Source organism: Branchiostoma floridae, chromosome 11, assembly GCF_000003815.2.
Source record: "Branchiostoma floridae strain S238N-H82 chromosome 11, Bfl_VNyyK, whole genome shotgun sequence".
Classification (NCBI taxonomy): domain Eukaryota; kingdom Metazoa; phylum Chordata; class Leptocardii; order Amphioxiformes; family Branchiostomatidae; genus Branchiostoma; species Branchiostoma floridae.
This window is the reverse complement of record NC_049989.1, coordinates 23,222,075-23,239,883: the sequence shown is the minus strand read 5'-3', so window position 1 is coordinate 23,239,883 and position 17,809 is coordinate 23,222,075. Positions and strand designations below refer to the sequence as shown.

Here is a 17,809-nt window from a genome sequence, read left to right as displayed (position 1 = left end):
TGGCAGACAAAGTTTTTGGCACACAACTGACAAATTAACCGGAGAGGTTTATCATCATCATCATCGCAGGCTGCTTGCCCGGACCAGGTCCACTCTCTCCTTCCAGACGTCTCTGTCCTCCACAACGTTCAAGAAATTTATATATATATATGCAAAAACGAGTACAAATCTGTTTCTGCAGTTGAAGCGGCCCTAGAGCGCAGGTGGGGCTCCTGCAGCTACAGCTGTCCGTCCGTCCACGGTAACGCGTCATGCGTTCCTGACGCGTTCAGCTGTGACGGTGACGCGGACTGTTTGGAGGAGGAGGACGAGCAGGGCTGTGAAGATGGCGCACAAAAGGCGAATCTTTGTCTGACGTTCTACTGTGGCCTTCCCGGCTCCCCGGACCTCAGGTACTGCGTGCACAGCAATGTGATCTGTGACGGGTACCCGGACTGTGCGGCAGGCGAGGATGAGCAGGGGTGTGGCGGGGCGGTCGGCGGGTCCACTCCGCCAAGCACCACGCCGAGCGTCGGTCCGACCGCAGAACCGACAGGTGGCCAAGGAGCGTTCGAAGATCAAACAGGTGCCAAATCCAATATACAATTTTCTTCAAGACATGAAGGACCGAGCGTAGCGAGGCTGGCCGAATTTTATTGCTGAAACAGCAAAATTAATATTGGCTTAGTGTGGTCTACAGTGGAGAAAGTATTACCTCTCCCTGTATACACCTATATAAGAAATATAACAAGTATCAAGGCATAATTTAACGAACAGAAAAATTAAGATATCAACAGCACAATGGTTATTAAATATGAACAACACAATTGTTGAGAGTACTTGTACATGTGTATATGCGATATTCTTCCGACTCGGTTGTTTCAAGTTTTTGTCTTTGGTTAAATATGTTTCCCTGTTTTGTTTAGCTACGTTTCCTTCTTTTTTTTTCAATACAGAACTTTGTGCATGGAGGCGAGACCGAGTTACTAATAACTATGTCTCCATTTTTTGTTTTCAAATTTCGTTTATGTTTCATGTCTTGTTTAGTTGCAGGGAGTCGTGGGTCCCAGGACCATGTCATGACCTGGCTGGTAGCAGCTGCCCTGAGCGGTCAGATTCTCTACCGACTGGCTTTCTGATTGGTGCAAGATCTCGGCTGTAGGAAACAAGAAACATTTTTTTTTTAAATCGCTAAAAGAAATTGCATAAAATGATGTTTCAAAAGCATGATCTGTGTTAATTCTTTAGACGGAGAAATATGTGAATCGTGTACTCTGAAATCCACTCCATTGTCCAAACTGGAACATATCAGTTTCTCATGTCTAAAAAAAATCGATTAGGAAAACTGCAGTTTGTCTTGATGATGGTAAATCATTTGATTCAATTTAAAACTATCCATCTACTTTATGCGGACAAGACAAAAAACATTAAAATGGCTTAATAAGTAGAAATGAATTTAGCAATTATTTCATCTTAAATCAACGTAGAGCCATGTTGTTTTCCATTGTTTTGCTTTGTCTGTATTTAACATGGATTTGCGATAAAATCATTGTTATTCATCCATATAGAATTTGGTACAATCTACATACCTTTCTACGCTCTCTATAAATGTTTGGTAACATGATCAAAACAGCTTGTAAGACAGTGTATGGTGTAGCATAGCTTAGGATGACACACATGGTTGAAGTTAGTATTGTTGCAGACAATGCTTTAATTACTCAAGGTCTGATATATTTACGTTTATACTTTCTCTAGGTTGGTAAATCACTGTATAACAACGCTTTTTTGTACATGCGTTTTTGTGGCAGTCTGTCACATTCCTCCGGGCGTTAACCCTATTTAAACCGTTTTTTTTAATACCTCCCCCCCCCCTCGTAATTTTAAAACGGTTTAGATCACGATCACCAAACTTGCAGGGGATGATGTACTCGCAGTTTTATCTTTCCTGTAATTTGTGTATCGTTATGACGTTATGGTCATTATTGACCGAAGAATGCCATATGGTTGTAGTATGACGCAATCTTAATCATTATTATTGTTATCCTATCTCGTTATTGACCTAGATATCTGCTCCTTTTTTTCTTGTAGCTATTACTTTTAGTATTTGTTGTTTTCTACATTTATTGTTAATCTTAAGTTTGTAGTTATATTCGGGAGTCGGCCTCGTAGTGAAGCTATCTTTCTGTTGCCGACTCCCCTCAGATTGTATCTAATGTGTGAAGCCGAATAAAAAGAAATAAGATTATGTAATCATGACGTCATAATGTAATTTTTTGGGCTAAAGCAGCAATAGTTAGGGAGGATTCGATTACACATACACCAGACTCAAACATCGGTGTTTGTAATGGTACAGTCCATTCTGTTTCACCAATTTCAATAGGCCACCTTAGACTTTGGAGCAGACAATGTAAAGCCGTAGGGAATGTCCAAAGATGAAGTATCATGAACAACGGATACACATTTTCACATTTGGCGAAGACAGTCACAATGCAAACCTACTTTTTTGCCATCATACGAAAGCTACATTCCGTAAGTGACGTCGTGGCAATTCTTTAATTGGATGACGACAGTGTCTGGAAGGGTCAGCTTATGTACAGCTGTTACGCATTGCCCCCTCTGGAAAATCAGGAAAACATGTACACACTCAACGTGGAACCGTTGAGAAGGGAATGATTTTTACACTTTATAACAAGTTTAATGAAGGTAGAACATTACAAGATACGAAATAAATCAAACATTTCAATTATATGATTGAACCTCCTTGGTTCTCCAATAGAACCCACAGTCTACCCCGATCAGGTGATTAGTGTATACATACTGACGTGTATGCAAATGGTGGTTTCTGCGAAGACTCGTCCATCGCACATTAGGATGTAGACACATGCTAATTTGAAACTACCAACCTTGCATTCAGATAAAATAGTCTGATTGAAAAATATGCTATAACTTGATAAGGTATCATTAACTTTATTACGCAGTTTTTTCATCTACCCTCATAAAAGATTTAAAATATATTACGGATTATGAAATAAGACATGTCGTGGCGTAAACAACTGCTTAAGCGTCAATATTCAAAGATCTAGGTTCAGACAATTAACGTAAACGTATAAATAAGACTAATCTAAACCTGTTTGCCACACCCTGTGACTGCTCGGCTGCTGAAGCACGTATCCTACAAGTACAGCAGCAACAAGAGGACGTAGACTCTTCACGGCATCTTTATCCAGAAAGTCGCAGCCGAAGGCGCTCCTGACTAGACAAAAAGACAAGTTTGGAAGGTATGTTACGCCTGAGCGACAGAAAATTCGAGGTCAGCAAATTGCTTTTGTGTTAAATGAAAGATAAAAATTTGTACCAACGCAGATGAGCTTTAATGCAAATGTGTCTTCTGTAGATAGCATTGCACATTACTAGTTTAACATCAAGTAAAAGTGAACTAGACGAGGCAATTTGGAGTTTGAGAAACGAATTCTTTCAAACCACCCCCAATCGACATGGTGCAGGTTACACTGCAATAAAATAGGAGTTATGATATATTCTGCATAAGGGCATAACATTACTAAACAAAGCAGAATTTTAGTAGAATTACATTCAGGTCGTTAGATTTTCACACATTAATATCCAGTCCATCTTCTTTTACTGACTTGAATGTGTATAACTTGAAATGGTCAAGGCCGCGCCAAACATTTTCCATGAAAAAGTAAACAAGATTAATAACATTAAAGATAATCCTAGTGTGGGTGGACAGCTGAGTGGGACTGGTAGGAAAACTTGTATCTGGCTAAACTCACTCCCTGAAAAGTTCGGTATATCTGTTCAAAACTCAGCACGTAATACACAGACCTACCCTCAGACTCTCTTGAAGCTATAAATATCCATTGTTTTCTTGAATTCAAAATTCAAGAACCAACAAAATGAACAAATAAAATTGGTGTAGCATACGATACTCTGTACTGTTCATTATAATTTAAGTCTGCGTATTCTTTGACTTGAAAGTTTTGCCTTATTTAGCACCGACATAGATTTTGGAGCTCTTTATGTGAATAGTGACATCCCAGGTTGCTACTGAGCAGTCACTTACATGATACAGAAAATAAACTAAAGATTCTTTTCTATGATTGAACCTCCTTGTTTCTCCCATAAAACTCACAGTCTAACCAGAGCAGGTGATTAGTGTTTATCTGCTGACGTGTGTGCAAATGGTGGTTTCTGCGAAGACACGTCCGTCGCACACTAGGGCGTAGACATATCCATTTGAACCTCTTTGCTTAACACGTTTGTGAAGATTAGTCATCCAGGATACGTTAAAATTGAAGAATATTCACTCTTTACTTCTGGATACTTTAAAAATTTTAATAGACGTTTCGAAAGGTGTCCACCTTTTCTTCATTTCACTGATGAAGAAAGGTGGACACCTTTCGCGACATATTTTTAAGTATCCAGAAGTAAAGAGTGAATCTTCTTCAATTTCTCTGCTTAACATTTACCGATGATAGTCTGATTGAAAAATATGCTATAAATTGATAAGGGATCATTACCTTTATAGCAGATGTTTCAGGTTATCGCCCCTCATAGAATATTTGAAATCTATTACGGATCATGAAATAAGACATGTCTTGGCGTAAACAACTCCTTAAGCGTCAATATTCAAGGATCAAGGTTCAGACAATTAAGGCAACCATATGAATAAGACTAATCTAACACTGTTCGCCACACCCTGTTCCTATTCAGCTGCTGAAGAACGTATCCAACATGCACAACAGCGAGTAAGAGGCTCTGAAATCCTTCACGACTTCCTCGCCCTGGAAGGGCCAAACAAGACGTTCCTGACTAGACCGAAGGACAAGTTTGGGTGAACATCAAACGTAAGTCTCTTCTGTTGACTGCATTGGTACATTACTCATTCCAAGGTAAAAGTGAACCAAAAGAGGCAATTTAGAGTTTGAGTACCATGAACAATATCCACTAGCATAACCTGAAGTCCAGCCCTGTTAGCTTCGATCTATATACCTCTCTTTGGTCTATATGGAGGCTGAAATGAAATCAGTGGATAGCTTTGTGGGATCTGTAGGAAAACGTGCATCTGACTTTACTCACTGCCTAAAACGTTGTACAAAGCTTGGCATGTACTAAATAGACCTCCCCTAAAACTCTCTTCAAATCTTAATAAGCATTGCTTCTTTCAACCCATGAACCAACGAATAAAACTTGTGTAGAATACAAAACATGCACTGTTCATAATGAATGTAGGGGAAGACGAGTCTGCGTATTCTGTGACTTGTCAGTTTCTCCCTATTCAGCAATATAGATTGTATCTTCTCTTTAGGTAACAGTGACACGTGATGTAGCTACTGAACATGCAGTAACTTACATGGTACTAGAAATAAATGTAAAATTCAATTTTATGATTTAACCTCCTTGATTCCCACATAGAATCCACAGTCTAATCAAAGCAGGTAATTAGTGCATACATGCTGACGTGGATGCAAATGGTGATTTCTGTGAAGACACGTCCACTACACTTTAGAAGTTAGACATGCTCATTTGAAACTGCCATCCTTACATTCACTGAAACAATTCAGATTAGAAATTATGCCAAAAGTTGATATTAAAGGATCATGAAAATTTTCTTGCTTAGAGTCCATTCCAAGACACCATGCGGATGTTTGTGGCCATTGTTTAGAATTGATTTTAAAGTTTTGTAATTATATGTCTATGACATTTGATACTTCAGAAATATTTGTAACACTGTTTCAACTTTATAAATATTTCCCTGGTCCTGTAAAACTTTGGAAATATTCATCGTGTGGAATTGGATACTTCTAATGGTTTCTAAATAATGATAACAGCATTCTACCATTATTTACCATTTTCTACCATTTTCTACCATTTTTTGTAAATGGTTCAGTGGGCTGGGAAGATAGCAATTCACACATTCTTGCAAAGTATGGTTGGGTGCCATGCAACAATGGCCCACCACAAAGGATTCACCAGTGCCCAGCAGTGAAATCTAAAAATATACAGATACAACAATAGGGCTTACTTTTATGGGGGCAATAAACTAATTTAACCATTTGGCCAGGTTTACCATTTTTTGCAAATATTTGTAAATGTGAAATAATCACACAGAGCTTTCACAATAATTCTAAATAAAGATATTTTTGTACAGTTACTTTCAAAATGTTTCTAAAATATTCAAAGGAATTCAAATATATGAGTACTTTCTTGGTCATTTTTTTAAAAATAATCTAATTATTGTGGCTCAGATATTCTTTTATTCAAAATAATTCAGACTAATTATAAATATCGCCTAAAAACCCTCATGGTGTCTTGGAATGGACTCTATCTCCCCACTTAAAAAGATTTGAAATGTATTACGGGAAAATCCTGAAGCAAACAACATGCTCGTCAATATTCAAGAATCTAGGCTCAGACAAATAACATAACGGTGTATATAAGTGATCAAGACAAATCTAAACCTGTCCAACGGTAAGTCTCTTCTCGCTATCTGTAGATAGCATTGGCACGTCACTCATTCATTGGCTGAGGTTGAGTGAACTAGACGAGGCAATTTTGAGTTTGTGCACCAAAACCTTTTGAATACGAAAAAAATCCCCAATCTGTAAGGTCCAGGTTCATTAGAGACAGGGTTAATGGGAACTAGACAGGCAACATTTGCGAGCAAATGCAGCATATTTCAACCATCTCCCACTCCGTGCAAAAAACATGTTAAAAAAAACATGAAGCGTTCATTATAAATGTAGGTGGTGGACAGTCTGCAACGTTATGCCATATTCAGCAGATACATGTACATAGATTGTGGATCTCTGTAGGTACTAACTACTTTAAGAATCGTTACGTTATGTCCGAATTGGTTACATTTTATCCCAGATCTTACATGTACTATAATTTTCATTCCAGGTTTAACATGTACTATAACTTTCTTTCAGGCCTAACAGTCGTATTGCAATTTCATTCCTTGTATAACTTGTACCTTATTTTTATCTGGCAGGACAACATGAGCAAAAAGCTACAGAGCTTGTTGATGTTTCTTCTCATTATGAACGTTGCCAGAAGCTGGTGGCTATCAGTTGAGAAGGACTGCAGAAAAAGGTGCAAATCAGCCTCATCCTGCAAATGCTCCAGGATGGACCTCACCAGCATTCCCCAGAACCTGCCACCAAACATCTTTGAGCTGTTTTTGGCAAATAATCAAATTAGATCGTTACGTGCGTCAGATCTCACAAGGTACAGGGATCTTACGACCCTGGATCTAGACAGCAGTCATATTACTGGGATGATTCACTCTGATACATTCTCAAACTTACGAAAGCTTGGATGGCTGCACCTACAATGCAATCAAATAACTAATATTCAGTCTGGTACATTTGCAGATCTACCAAATCTCAGAACGCTATTTCTTTTCGAAAACAGAATAACTCTCATTCAACCTGCTACGTTCTCAAATCTGCCAAAGCTGACAATGTTGGAGCTGCACGACAACCAAATAACCAACATTCAGCCTGGTGCTTTCTTAAATCTTCCAAAACTGACACGTCTGACCCTACACAGGAACGAAATAACTCACATTCAGCGTTTTGCATTTTCAAACCTAACAAATCTCGACACGTTAAGCTTACTGTCCAATAAAATAATTGACATCCATCCTGATGCATTCTTAAATTTACACAAGCTGTATTATTTGAACCTCGGAAAAAACAGCATACTTGAAATTGAACCTAACACATTCTCAAATCTGCCACAACTCCAAACTTTGTATCTGGGATTAAACCAGATATCTGTCCTCCCAATGTCAGCGTTTAATATTTTGGCATCTGTAACTTTGGCAGACGTTAGCCACAACCCATGGCAATGTGACTGTAGGATGTTACCTTTCAGGCTGAAGATGAATGGGTCTCATTCGTTTGAAAACCAAATAGTATGTTCTCAGCCTGCCAGGTTCTCTGGACAAAAGCTTAAAGATATCAACCCTAATGACCTGGCCTGTAAAGTGGTAACTACTCCTACAATGGCGCCGCTCACTAAACTGTCTGTCAATCCAAGTAAAGTATCCCTACCCATTGATGCCCAATTCGAAAGAGGTAACTCCTACAATGGCAAAACTAACCACATTTCCACATCTGTTATTGTTTATACCACATTCACACCATTACCTGTCCATCTAAGTACACCAGAAAGCAACAGTTCCCATGATCCTGCTCCCAGTTTTCCCATACCTGTTCTCATTGCCTCTCTCTGTGGTTTAGCGGCTGGCATTGCCCTGACTGGTGTTACCATTCTCACTATCTGGTGCAAGAGGAGGGCCAAGAATCCTCCTTCATGCCAACGTCCAAAAGTTGTTTTGGATGATAGAAGTATTCAAATTCAGACACAGTTAGCTGCCTTGCAGCCAAATCCTCTCTATAACCATGTACAAACACACATTAAACAGTACAAAACTTCTGACGATGTAGGTTCTGCCCAAAGTCTAGAAGATCCAAGTGTTGGTTTAACCAGAACAAACACCACAAAAGCTGTAATAACAAGTGATCATGATCACCAGTATGAAGATATTGATGCCCAGTATGATCAGAAAGGCCAGGGCCAGTCTCGGGTCATCACTGAAGGCATGAAGACCACAACTACTGTAGTGACCAGTGGTCATGATCAGGCAGGGCCGAGCCAGTCTCAGACTAGCATTGAATGCAACACAAACACTACATCTGTTTCAGTCATCAGTGCACGTTGTCATGATCAGACAGGGCAGAGCAAATTTCAGGCCATAACTGAATCCAACACAAACACCACAGCTGTTGCAGCTACCAGTGGTCATGATCACATAGGGCATTGTCAAGCTCAGGCTACCCTTGACTACGAAAAGGAATTATTGCATAGAAGTCTAACATGCCAGACGGAGCCGGTTGAGTTAGAGTCTAATTCGAAATGTACAAATGATCAGACAGTGCAGGGCCAGTCTCAGGCCATCGCTGGCGAATTGTTGGATGGTAGAAATCCAACATATAATACACAGCCTGAAACCTCAGACATTAACCGTGTGTACGGATGTACAAATGATCAGACAGGGCAGGGTCAGATTCAGGCTGCCGCTGTTGACTTGTTGGAAGGTAGAAATCTAACATATAATACGGAGCCTGAAACCTCAGACGTTAACCGTGTGTACGAATGTACAAATGATCAAACAGGGCAGGGCCAGTCTGAGGCTATCATTGGCGAATTGTTGGCTGGTAGAAATCTAACATATAATACGGAGCCTGACACCTTGGAGCTTAACCGTGTGTACGGATGTACAAATGATGAGACAGAGCAGGGTCAGCCACGATAGAGATGCAATATACACCTCACAGACTAACCCAGCAGATTGAGCAAATGTGTAAATGCAGCCAAAAATACGAGACGAGACATGACCCTTGGAACTAAATAGTACTCTACCTGATCTTCCTTCTAAAGATGACCCCCCATCTCCCGTCATAACAGTGATATCCTGTTAAACACTTCACAAACACACCTGCACAAAGATGTAGACGCTCAACATAAATGCATAACAGCCTGAAAATGAAAAAAATACAGATCTACAGAGGGCTGATAAAACGAGACCATTGCAACAGCTAAAAAAAGACATAGCCAAAAAAGGCAGGCCTCCATCGCGTCAGGATCACTGTAGTGATACCCGTTGGCTATCTCACAGTTACACCCGTATAAATATGTGAAATTCCCACAAAAGAGCCCCAACAAAAGATGCAGATCTTATGCAAGATGTTTAAAACAAGGCTCTAGGAATAGTCAATAAAAACCAGGACCACTACATTTGATCACCTGCCCCTACTCCCACCCCCATAAATGTACTCATGCTAGATAATGGCCATAAAAGATCTGAACATGAAAACCATAACCTAAAATAACATGGTGATTATATTATATAGAGGCTGACCAGTTCTTATTCAGTCCACTGCATCCTCAATGCTCACGGAATGACGTCAGTTTTGTGGACGTTTTTTAGACGTCTAAATTTAGCTGCTCTGTTGGTAACCATGGTGATGTATGACACATTAATTTAGAAGAAAATATTGTAATTGTGGGATTTATGACAAACTCACGTCACCTTAATTTAAAAACTTAGCATTGAAATGTATGAGAGGAGTTTTGAACTGAGACCAGCTCTTCACAAGTATAAGTATAATTGGGATGTCAGTATAGTGTTAAAGAGCAAAGGTTAGTTCATTAATTTCTAAGCTTTGATTTCGGCTCAGTGTTGTAATATTCTACATTTATATATTTTTTGTCTTAAGCCTGCATTGTATAGCAAAGGGAATTTGATTGAGGTTATTACATATTCCAAATTCGAGGTGATATCATTTAAAGATTTAAGTGAGCAATGTTGTCAAGTTTGAAGTTACATTTGTTTTTTTTATACGTTTTCTATACGTTTGAATATTCCTATATTTTTAAGTACATACCAAGTATTTGATATAAGTCGCCTATTTTCAGAAATTCTAAAGGCGTTGCTTTTAGTACTTTCGTGTGATTTATAAAATAAACGATTTAAGAAATGTGCTTGTTTTCCATTATTCCCAATACTATAGACAGATGGACCATCCATTCAACATTAGGTTAAGGGTTTGATGGGATTGAACATACATTTCACGTACATGATGCTTTTAATGGGATGGGAGAGGGACCATTCATTTCATTGATGTAAATCTAGGGGAGGGAGGGGGCAATCTTATTGTATGTGGTTTAACGGGTTGGGTAGAAAGGGAACATCCAATTAAGTATACAAAGTGTACAATGTAATATAGCAATTTAACTAAGAAAAAAAACTTTTGTTCACGAAGCATATTTTTTTTTACATAGTAGCTTTTCCAAGACAAGGTGGCCAGGCCTGTAGTAGAAAATCCATCGAATAAACGAAATAAGTTAGAACAAAAGACGTTCTACTTAAAGAATATAAAAAGTGACGGAACCATTCAACTGCAACAAAAAATTAACTGTCTTCATTTCAAGCTATATAAAAAGGGACAGCACTCTTGTGCACTTTGGTTTGTGGGTTGTCAAATTGTGTCAAAATGATAATAAATAACGTTTAATTAAGACTAAAGTGCTATCAATACGTAAGGACAAAAATGAGTTATTTTTCTGATTTGACGGAATATATGCTTTTATTCCATTTGAATAGATAATTGCTATAATTGCTATATTGTATACCTCTGAGGGAGCTCATTTTCATAATTTCAGCAAATGAAAGCTACTAATAAAAGCTCACTGTTAAATGATAGGTGATTAATCTTTTCGTCAAATGTAATTATTATCATTAAGATTACCATGAGATGTGAAATTTATGCAAATGAGGCAATAATTTGCATATCAATTTCAAAATTAAAAAAAGCTGTTACACTTTTGATATTCATACAGTATGTTCCTTAAGTAGATTGGAATGTAGTAACATTTTAATTATGCAAATTTTGACGTTCATCTCCATAATTTATGCAGGCAGTAAAATAAACGGACGGCAAGCTTTATTACGTGCACTGTTTTCTGTTTGGTCGAGAGTACTAGTCCCTCGCACCTCGTGTGTACGTGTGTCTCAAGTACTTAGAACTTGCTGAAGGCCGGGGGGTTGTTCAGGTGGGGCTAGTACATTTCTTATTGCTGGAGGGTCTATTCAGGTGGGGACAGTCCATTTCTTCCTGCAGATGGGATTGTTTAGGTGGGGGCATTTTCTTCTCGGAGTATGGAGTGTTCAGTTTGGGACAGACCATTTCTAACTGCCTCACCTCCTTGTCGCAACCACCCTTTGACCTCTAACTACAAGGGCTGTATATGTGCACACCTGCATTTTAACATTACCTAGCTAAAATTTCACCTGGCATAAATTACACTTAAAAGCGACCCTGCGTGTATATGTGACTACACATATTTATCTCTAGTTAGGCCACGTTGATTTGATTATATGGATGACATCCGCGCTCGCACCAATTTTTGGCCATTTCCAAAAAAAAAAAAAGTTTTCGACCACACAATAAATTGTGCAAAGCAGCTGTAAAATGAGCACAAATATTCCGTAGATTGAAAAAAAAGTATCAGAAAACAGATAACTAATGCCATATATAGAATGCCAAAATGAATCTTAAGTCAAAGAATAAGATGTGAAAGGACGGAAAGAAAAAAAAAATCTATTGTTGGTTGGGGGAGGTACCAGTACAGAAAATTCAGGTCCAGAGGATCATGGTATACCATACTATGTTCAACCTTCCAGGCCACTTTGATTTCATACTGAAGGCAACTTTTTTTTTGCCAAACTTTTTTTTTATTCGCTCGCTCGCATCAGTTTTGGAGTTCCTGGAGGATGTCATCCATACAATCAAATCAATATGGCCTTATGTGTATTCTATGAGAAGTGTAATGTATGGATGTATATGTTGGCTCCCAATATCAGCTACGCTGCCTGGGTGTGCCATCTATTGCATTGTCTGCAAGTTTAGTAAATTAGAAATAAAATTAAAATCAGAGGAGGCTACAATTAACGTTGACTTAAGATAGCACGCGTCTTACGTAACTTGACCCTTGGCCTTGACATCTTATATCCACCACTGTTATGTACGATCACATGACGCACCAGGGTTGAGCGTGAGGTTGACTCACAGTTTATATCTGTACCTCAGGTCGCGTTCAAGCCCGCGCGGACTTCGGACAGGATTTTGCTAACGCCATAAACACACACAGTGTTCTAGTCGTGCCCTGTTCTGTGTATCGTGTTCAAGTTTACGCCAAGGTTAAGAGCCGACTGCTGCGACCCGCGCTTCGGACAGAGTCTACCTAACTCCGTCCACAGACGTGCAGTGTTCTAGCCGTACCTGTGTCCGTGTATCGTGTTCAAGTTTACCCCAAGGCTGCGACCAGCGCTTCGGACAGAGTCCAGCTAACTCCGTACACAGACGTCGTGCAGTGTTCTAGCCGTACCTGTGTCCGCCGTGTTCCATGGCTCCGACCCGGCTGCTGAGGCCCGTGCTGGGTTTCGGGGTGGTGTGCCTGGTCGCGGCGGCGGTCGGGTTGGCTGTGTACGCCGCCTACTTCCACACCCCCGGGCCGGTGTACCGGTACCCCGTGGGGGTGGGGATGATGCTGTGCTCGGTGCTGGTGGTATGTTCCGTACAGACCGTGCTCCTCAGTGCGCAGCTGATACGGGCCGCATGTAAAGAGATACCGGTAGGTTTGGGTTTGGTAAGTCTCAACCAGACTGTGACTTTTCTACGCTCACTAAGAAATAGTAGACATTGGCGAAACAGGGAGATTAATTTGTCCCTCTTCCCACCATTTGAATATTACTGTGACTCACGGTGGACTCTCCCCCTGTCCAATTACTTAGTAATACCTTAATTGTACTGTCTATTTATAATCCCTTATATTTATATCGGATGGTGGAAAGTCACTTCCGGGTTCAGGGTCCGCTCGGCCGCGCGTTTATTGTGTGACGTCACGTCACACCTGTTCACCTTACGGGGCGACGTCAAAAGTTGAAAGGTCATACCTGGCCGGGAACGGAAAGTCCGTTTTTTCGTACCCTGACTTTCTTTCTATTTACTTATCTCAATACCATCTCAATATCTCGACAAACAAAATTTAATTCTCAAGAATTCCCCCGATACGTTAAGTTTTGTCTGGAAACCCTACGTTGATATTGTTTATTATGCACGAAGACCGAATTAAGGTTTGCACATTTCATTACATACAAAACAAAGTAACACCTACCTCTTAAAACTGGCCTTAGGACAGCGAGGGTGACTGTTGGAACAGCATGTGCTGCAGAACGTATGACGTGGTTTATTTCATCGCCATGACAACGGTGTCCTTTTTCTTCTTCATTGGTAAGACCACGATATTTTTGTATTTTGAATCTAGATGACGTCAGCGCCTGTCCCAAAAATAGATCCTCCGTGTGGTCATTCATCCACCGCCTTGGATTCTGCTAATTTTAAAAATGTGTGTTTCATTAGATTTAACGCAATATGACTTGGCTCATCAATTATTGATTCTACATTAATTGTATGCATGGTTTGATGTCAGGTCCAGTGTTTTCGAATTCGTTTGTGGGATGTTACATTTATTCATACACCTTACGTTATCATTAAATATAATTTTGGTGTTATATCATAAGCGTTACAGGTGCAAGACAATTTAACAAAATTTCATCCATCCATACATTCATTCGTCAATTCATTCTTTCGTTCGTGCATTCATTCTTTCGTTCATTCATCATTCATTTATTAACGCACCTGCAGGCAGCTGTGTTGGCCAACCCTGGACCCCTCCCGACGCGGTGGTATGGTCCTTGGTGCTGGGACTTGTGAACGCTTCCAACCTCCTGCTGGCCTGGGCCAGACGGGAAGAAGCCAAACTTCGCGCCAAGGTGACCGGCCACCTGCCCATGGATGGTGGGGTCCCTGGGGACAAGGTGGCTGTGGAACCGGGCAGCGGCTCCTGTGTGAACAAGGAGTGCCTTGAGGTGATGCTCCTGAAGTTGAAAGTCTTTTTTTTTCTCTTTTTTTCCCCACTTTTTATTCACAAGTCATAAGTTTAAAGTACAGAACATTCAAAGATAACCACCTAATCACTATATACGACTAAATATACACAACTAAAAACAATCATTATAGAATAATTACACTAGCATTTCCTTCCCATTTTACACGCTAGTCTATCTTTACTCAGTCATATAGGCAAATGCAATACTATATACTATAACACATTAACATATGGTTGCAGGGGCCATTTCCACTGTTTTTTGGGGGGCTAGGGGTACGTTGCTCCTTAGTTGAAAGTTGAAAGTCTTGCCTGTCCCGTCTAATGTCGTTCGTGGGTGTCTGACATTCATCGATGTACTTTTTGATGTGATCACTGGACTTCGTTATTATTTACAAATAACACATTGATCACAGCCAAAATCACCAGCCCACCGTAAAACAGACATTATCATATAGCCAGGCGCCGCGGACTAGTCAGAAGGTCCCGTTTCATATGACGCCGTAACACATAGATGCCTGCCAAGTCGTGTGTATCACTCCTTCTGATTGATCAGAATGAATCGACACCGGTACCGGTGTCGATTTGCATTGACACCGGCACCAGCTAGTGTCGATTCATTCTGACCAACCAGAAGGAGCGACACAACATTTTCATATCAAATTGTTAACTTGTGAACGGCAACCACTTTCCATCATACACCACCCTTAGCATCATGAGAAACAAAATGGTGGCGCACATAAAACACCTACTAACACATTACAGGTTTTGCTATGGCAAAGCTGTGAAGATGTTCTTTTGTTCTTTTAGGCCACTGCGAGAGACCGGTTGCAATTTCTGAACCACCTCCTGCGAGTCTTGGCACTGCTGTTCTTCGCGATGATGCTAGGTGGCGCTTGGGTACAGGGTATCGGATACGCCCAGCACGGAGGTTCCGCGGCCCCAGGGACATTTCTGGAGGTGGGTTTGGGACAGAAGAAGCTTTCGGCCACCCTTGTAAACTTTGGCTCCGGTGGTAGTTTCGACTGGATACCCTTTTGGGCACAGAGCATTACTAATATCGATGTAAATCTGTATACATGTATATTTAAATGATCTCAGACTATCGGAAATCGTTGAGAAAGCTTGGTCGTGGCTTAGCCACGATAGACTGGATACCGGTGAAGCCACTATACACTGGATGCCCGTTTTTAATGGGGGTATAGCAAAATCAAAAAAAGAAAAGAAAACTAGAATAGAGAGATAAGACGTTTTTTTCACTGTTTTCATTTTTTTTACATCATTTCAATTTTGTTTACATCATTTTAAAGAATCTAGCTAGGCTAGGGTATGACTGACACCACGCTTTCCCCTGCAGGTCCGGTACGGTCTGGGCAGGCAGCGGTTCCACGTGTGGTGCGACGGGCCGGTGAACGCCTCCCGCCCCACCGTCTGGCTGGAGACGGGCGGCGGCCACACCATGTACGACCTACTGGGCATCCACCGGGGGCTGGTACGGGCCGGCTGGCGGGCCTGCGCCTACGACAAGCCGGGCATGGGGCTGTCCGACTACGGCTTCGCCAACCAGGACGACTCCTACCACTATCCCCTCATACAGGCCACAGGTGCGTGGGGGGCTCCGAGCAGAGGGGTGGAATATCGTACCGTTTCCTGACTTCTGTGGCTGAGAGAGAAAGGGAGAGAAGAGAGAGAGTCAGAGAGAGAGTTAGAGAGAGAAAGGGAGAGAGAGAGAGAGAGAGAGAGAGAGAGAGAGAGAGAGAGAGAGAGAGAGAGTTAGAGAAAGGGAGAGAGAGACAGAGAGACAGAGAGAGACAGGGAGAGAGAGACAGAGAGAGAGAGAGACAGAGGTAGTAGAAGTGCATAAAGACAGATTAGACAGATAGAGGGAGAGAGAAAAATCAGAATGAGACATTAGAAAAAAATTCTGAGAGATATCAGAGATTAGGGGTATATCAGACAGTGGCTGGAGAATTATCATAGACTTAAAGAGAGTTGTCAGAGAGAGATGTTCGAGAGATAGTGAGAAAGAGAGATGGACAAACAAACAAGCAAATATCTATACCTCATACCCTTCAGGTGATGCAGAATTCCAGTATCTTGATATTTGACTCTTTTACTATACGTCAGTCATCCAGTCATTTGTCTGTTTTCCAGGTGAGCGGGGACCGTTCGTTGTTGCTGCCTGGGGAGGGGGAGTGAACCTGGCCTGGGAGTTCGCGCGAACGCACCGCGAGAACGTGACGTCACTCATCCTCATGGACTGCTATGATGACGAGTTTGAGTTTCGGCAGGACCGGTGAGAGATGACCCATCTTTTTTCCACTTAGTTTCGTGGTTCGCATTGCCATTTATATAAAGATACACCACTAAATGACCAGAAGCAAAGAGGAAAATCTAAGCACTGTCGCAGTGATACTTCTGCATCTTGCAGTCTGTGGCCAGGTGGGGACTAGATGTTTCAGCAGGTTGTCTCTCCACCTAGCTCAACTAGTGCATGACCTCCCTCTGCGTCTCCTCCATTCTCTGGGAGTCCACTTTGCATTGCCATTTATATATCATGAGATACACCACTAAATGAGAAAAATCTAACAACTGCCGCAGTGATACTAAATAGAGTACAGAGGTGGCAGAATAACTTAATACAAATGTAAAACTTACTGTCAAGGATATTGCATGGAAAAAGATTTAAATAAAGAAAATAGCAGGGTGTCCAGACCACAGCAGCAGTAGAACGCAGTGGACGACTGATATATAGTATATACTGAATCATTCTGAGGTTAATTCTTTCCCAAGTTTCGGTTACAACAATTTTCTTCAATCAATGACTGTTTTTTAAAGGTACAATACATACCTCCCAAATTTTCGATGTCTATCAGCACATCTTCGTCAAGGGAAATGACCTAGTCTCAGTTCTCGATAGAACACGAGACTAGGTCAGGCTTGCGTGAGGGAAAATTTGGCAGGTATGTACTGTACCTTTACAAAACAGTCATTGATCGAAGAAAATTGTTGTAACTGTATGCATACGTGACTGATGAACCTCTTCAATGATATCCCCAAGTTTCGTGCGGAACCTGACGGAAGCAGAGATGGAGCGGCGGAGGGAGGAAGCCTTTGGCAGCCGCGTGTTCCTGCATGACGTCATCAGGACTGTGGGGGTGCAGTGGGGCCTGATGTTCGTCTTTGCGGGGGGCGGGACGGATAGGGCCACTTTCCAGGTAATACGCCTGGCCTGAAGCCACAAAGTTGTGCTGGTGGCCTGCCAAATCTGTGAAGTGTGTGTATGTGTATT

General features: G+C 41.1%; 1 protein-coding gene across 1 annotated transcript in view; it reads left to right on the top strand.

Annotated features, from left to right (window-relative positions):
* The first annotated feature begins 12,973 nt into the window (after window positions 1–12,973).
* The window catches only part of LOC118425427, a 6,712-nt gene continuing 1,876 nt past the window's right edge, over window positions 12,974–17,809 (top strand). Inside the window, exons 1-7 of the mRNA XM_035834236.1 lie at window positions 12,974–13,203; window positions 13,766–13,862; window positions 14,277–14,500; window positions 15,328–15,477; window positions 15,875–16,121; window positions 16,672–16,813; window positions 17,579–17,735. Coding sequence (XP_035690129.1) covers window positions 12,976–13,203; window positions 13,766–13,862; window positions 14,277–14,500; window positions 15,328–15,477; window positions 15,875–16,121; window positions 16,672–16,813; window positions 17,579–17,735 — 1,245 coding nt within the window. The 5' untranslated portion in view covers window positions 12,974–12,975. The remainder of the gene's footprint in view (window positions 13,204–13,765; window positions 13,863–14,276; window positions 14,501–15,327; window positions 15,478–15,874; window positions 16,122–16,671; window positions 16,814–17,578; window positions 17,736–17,809) is intronic.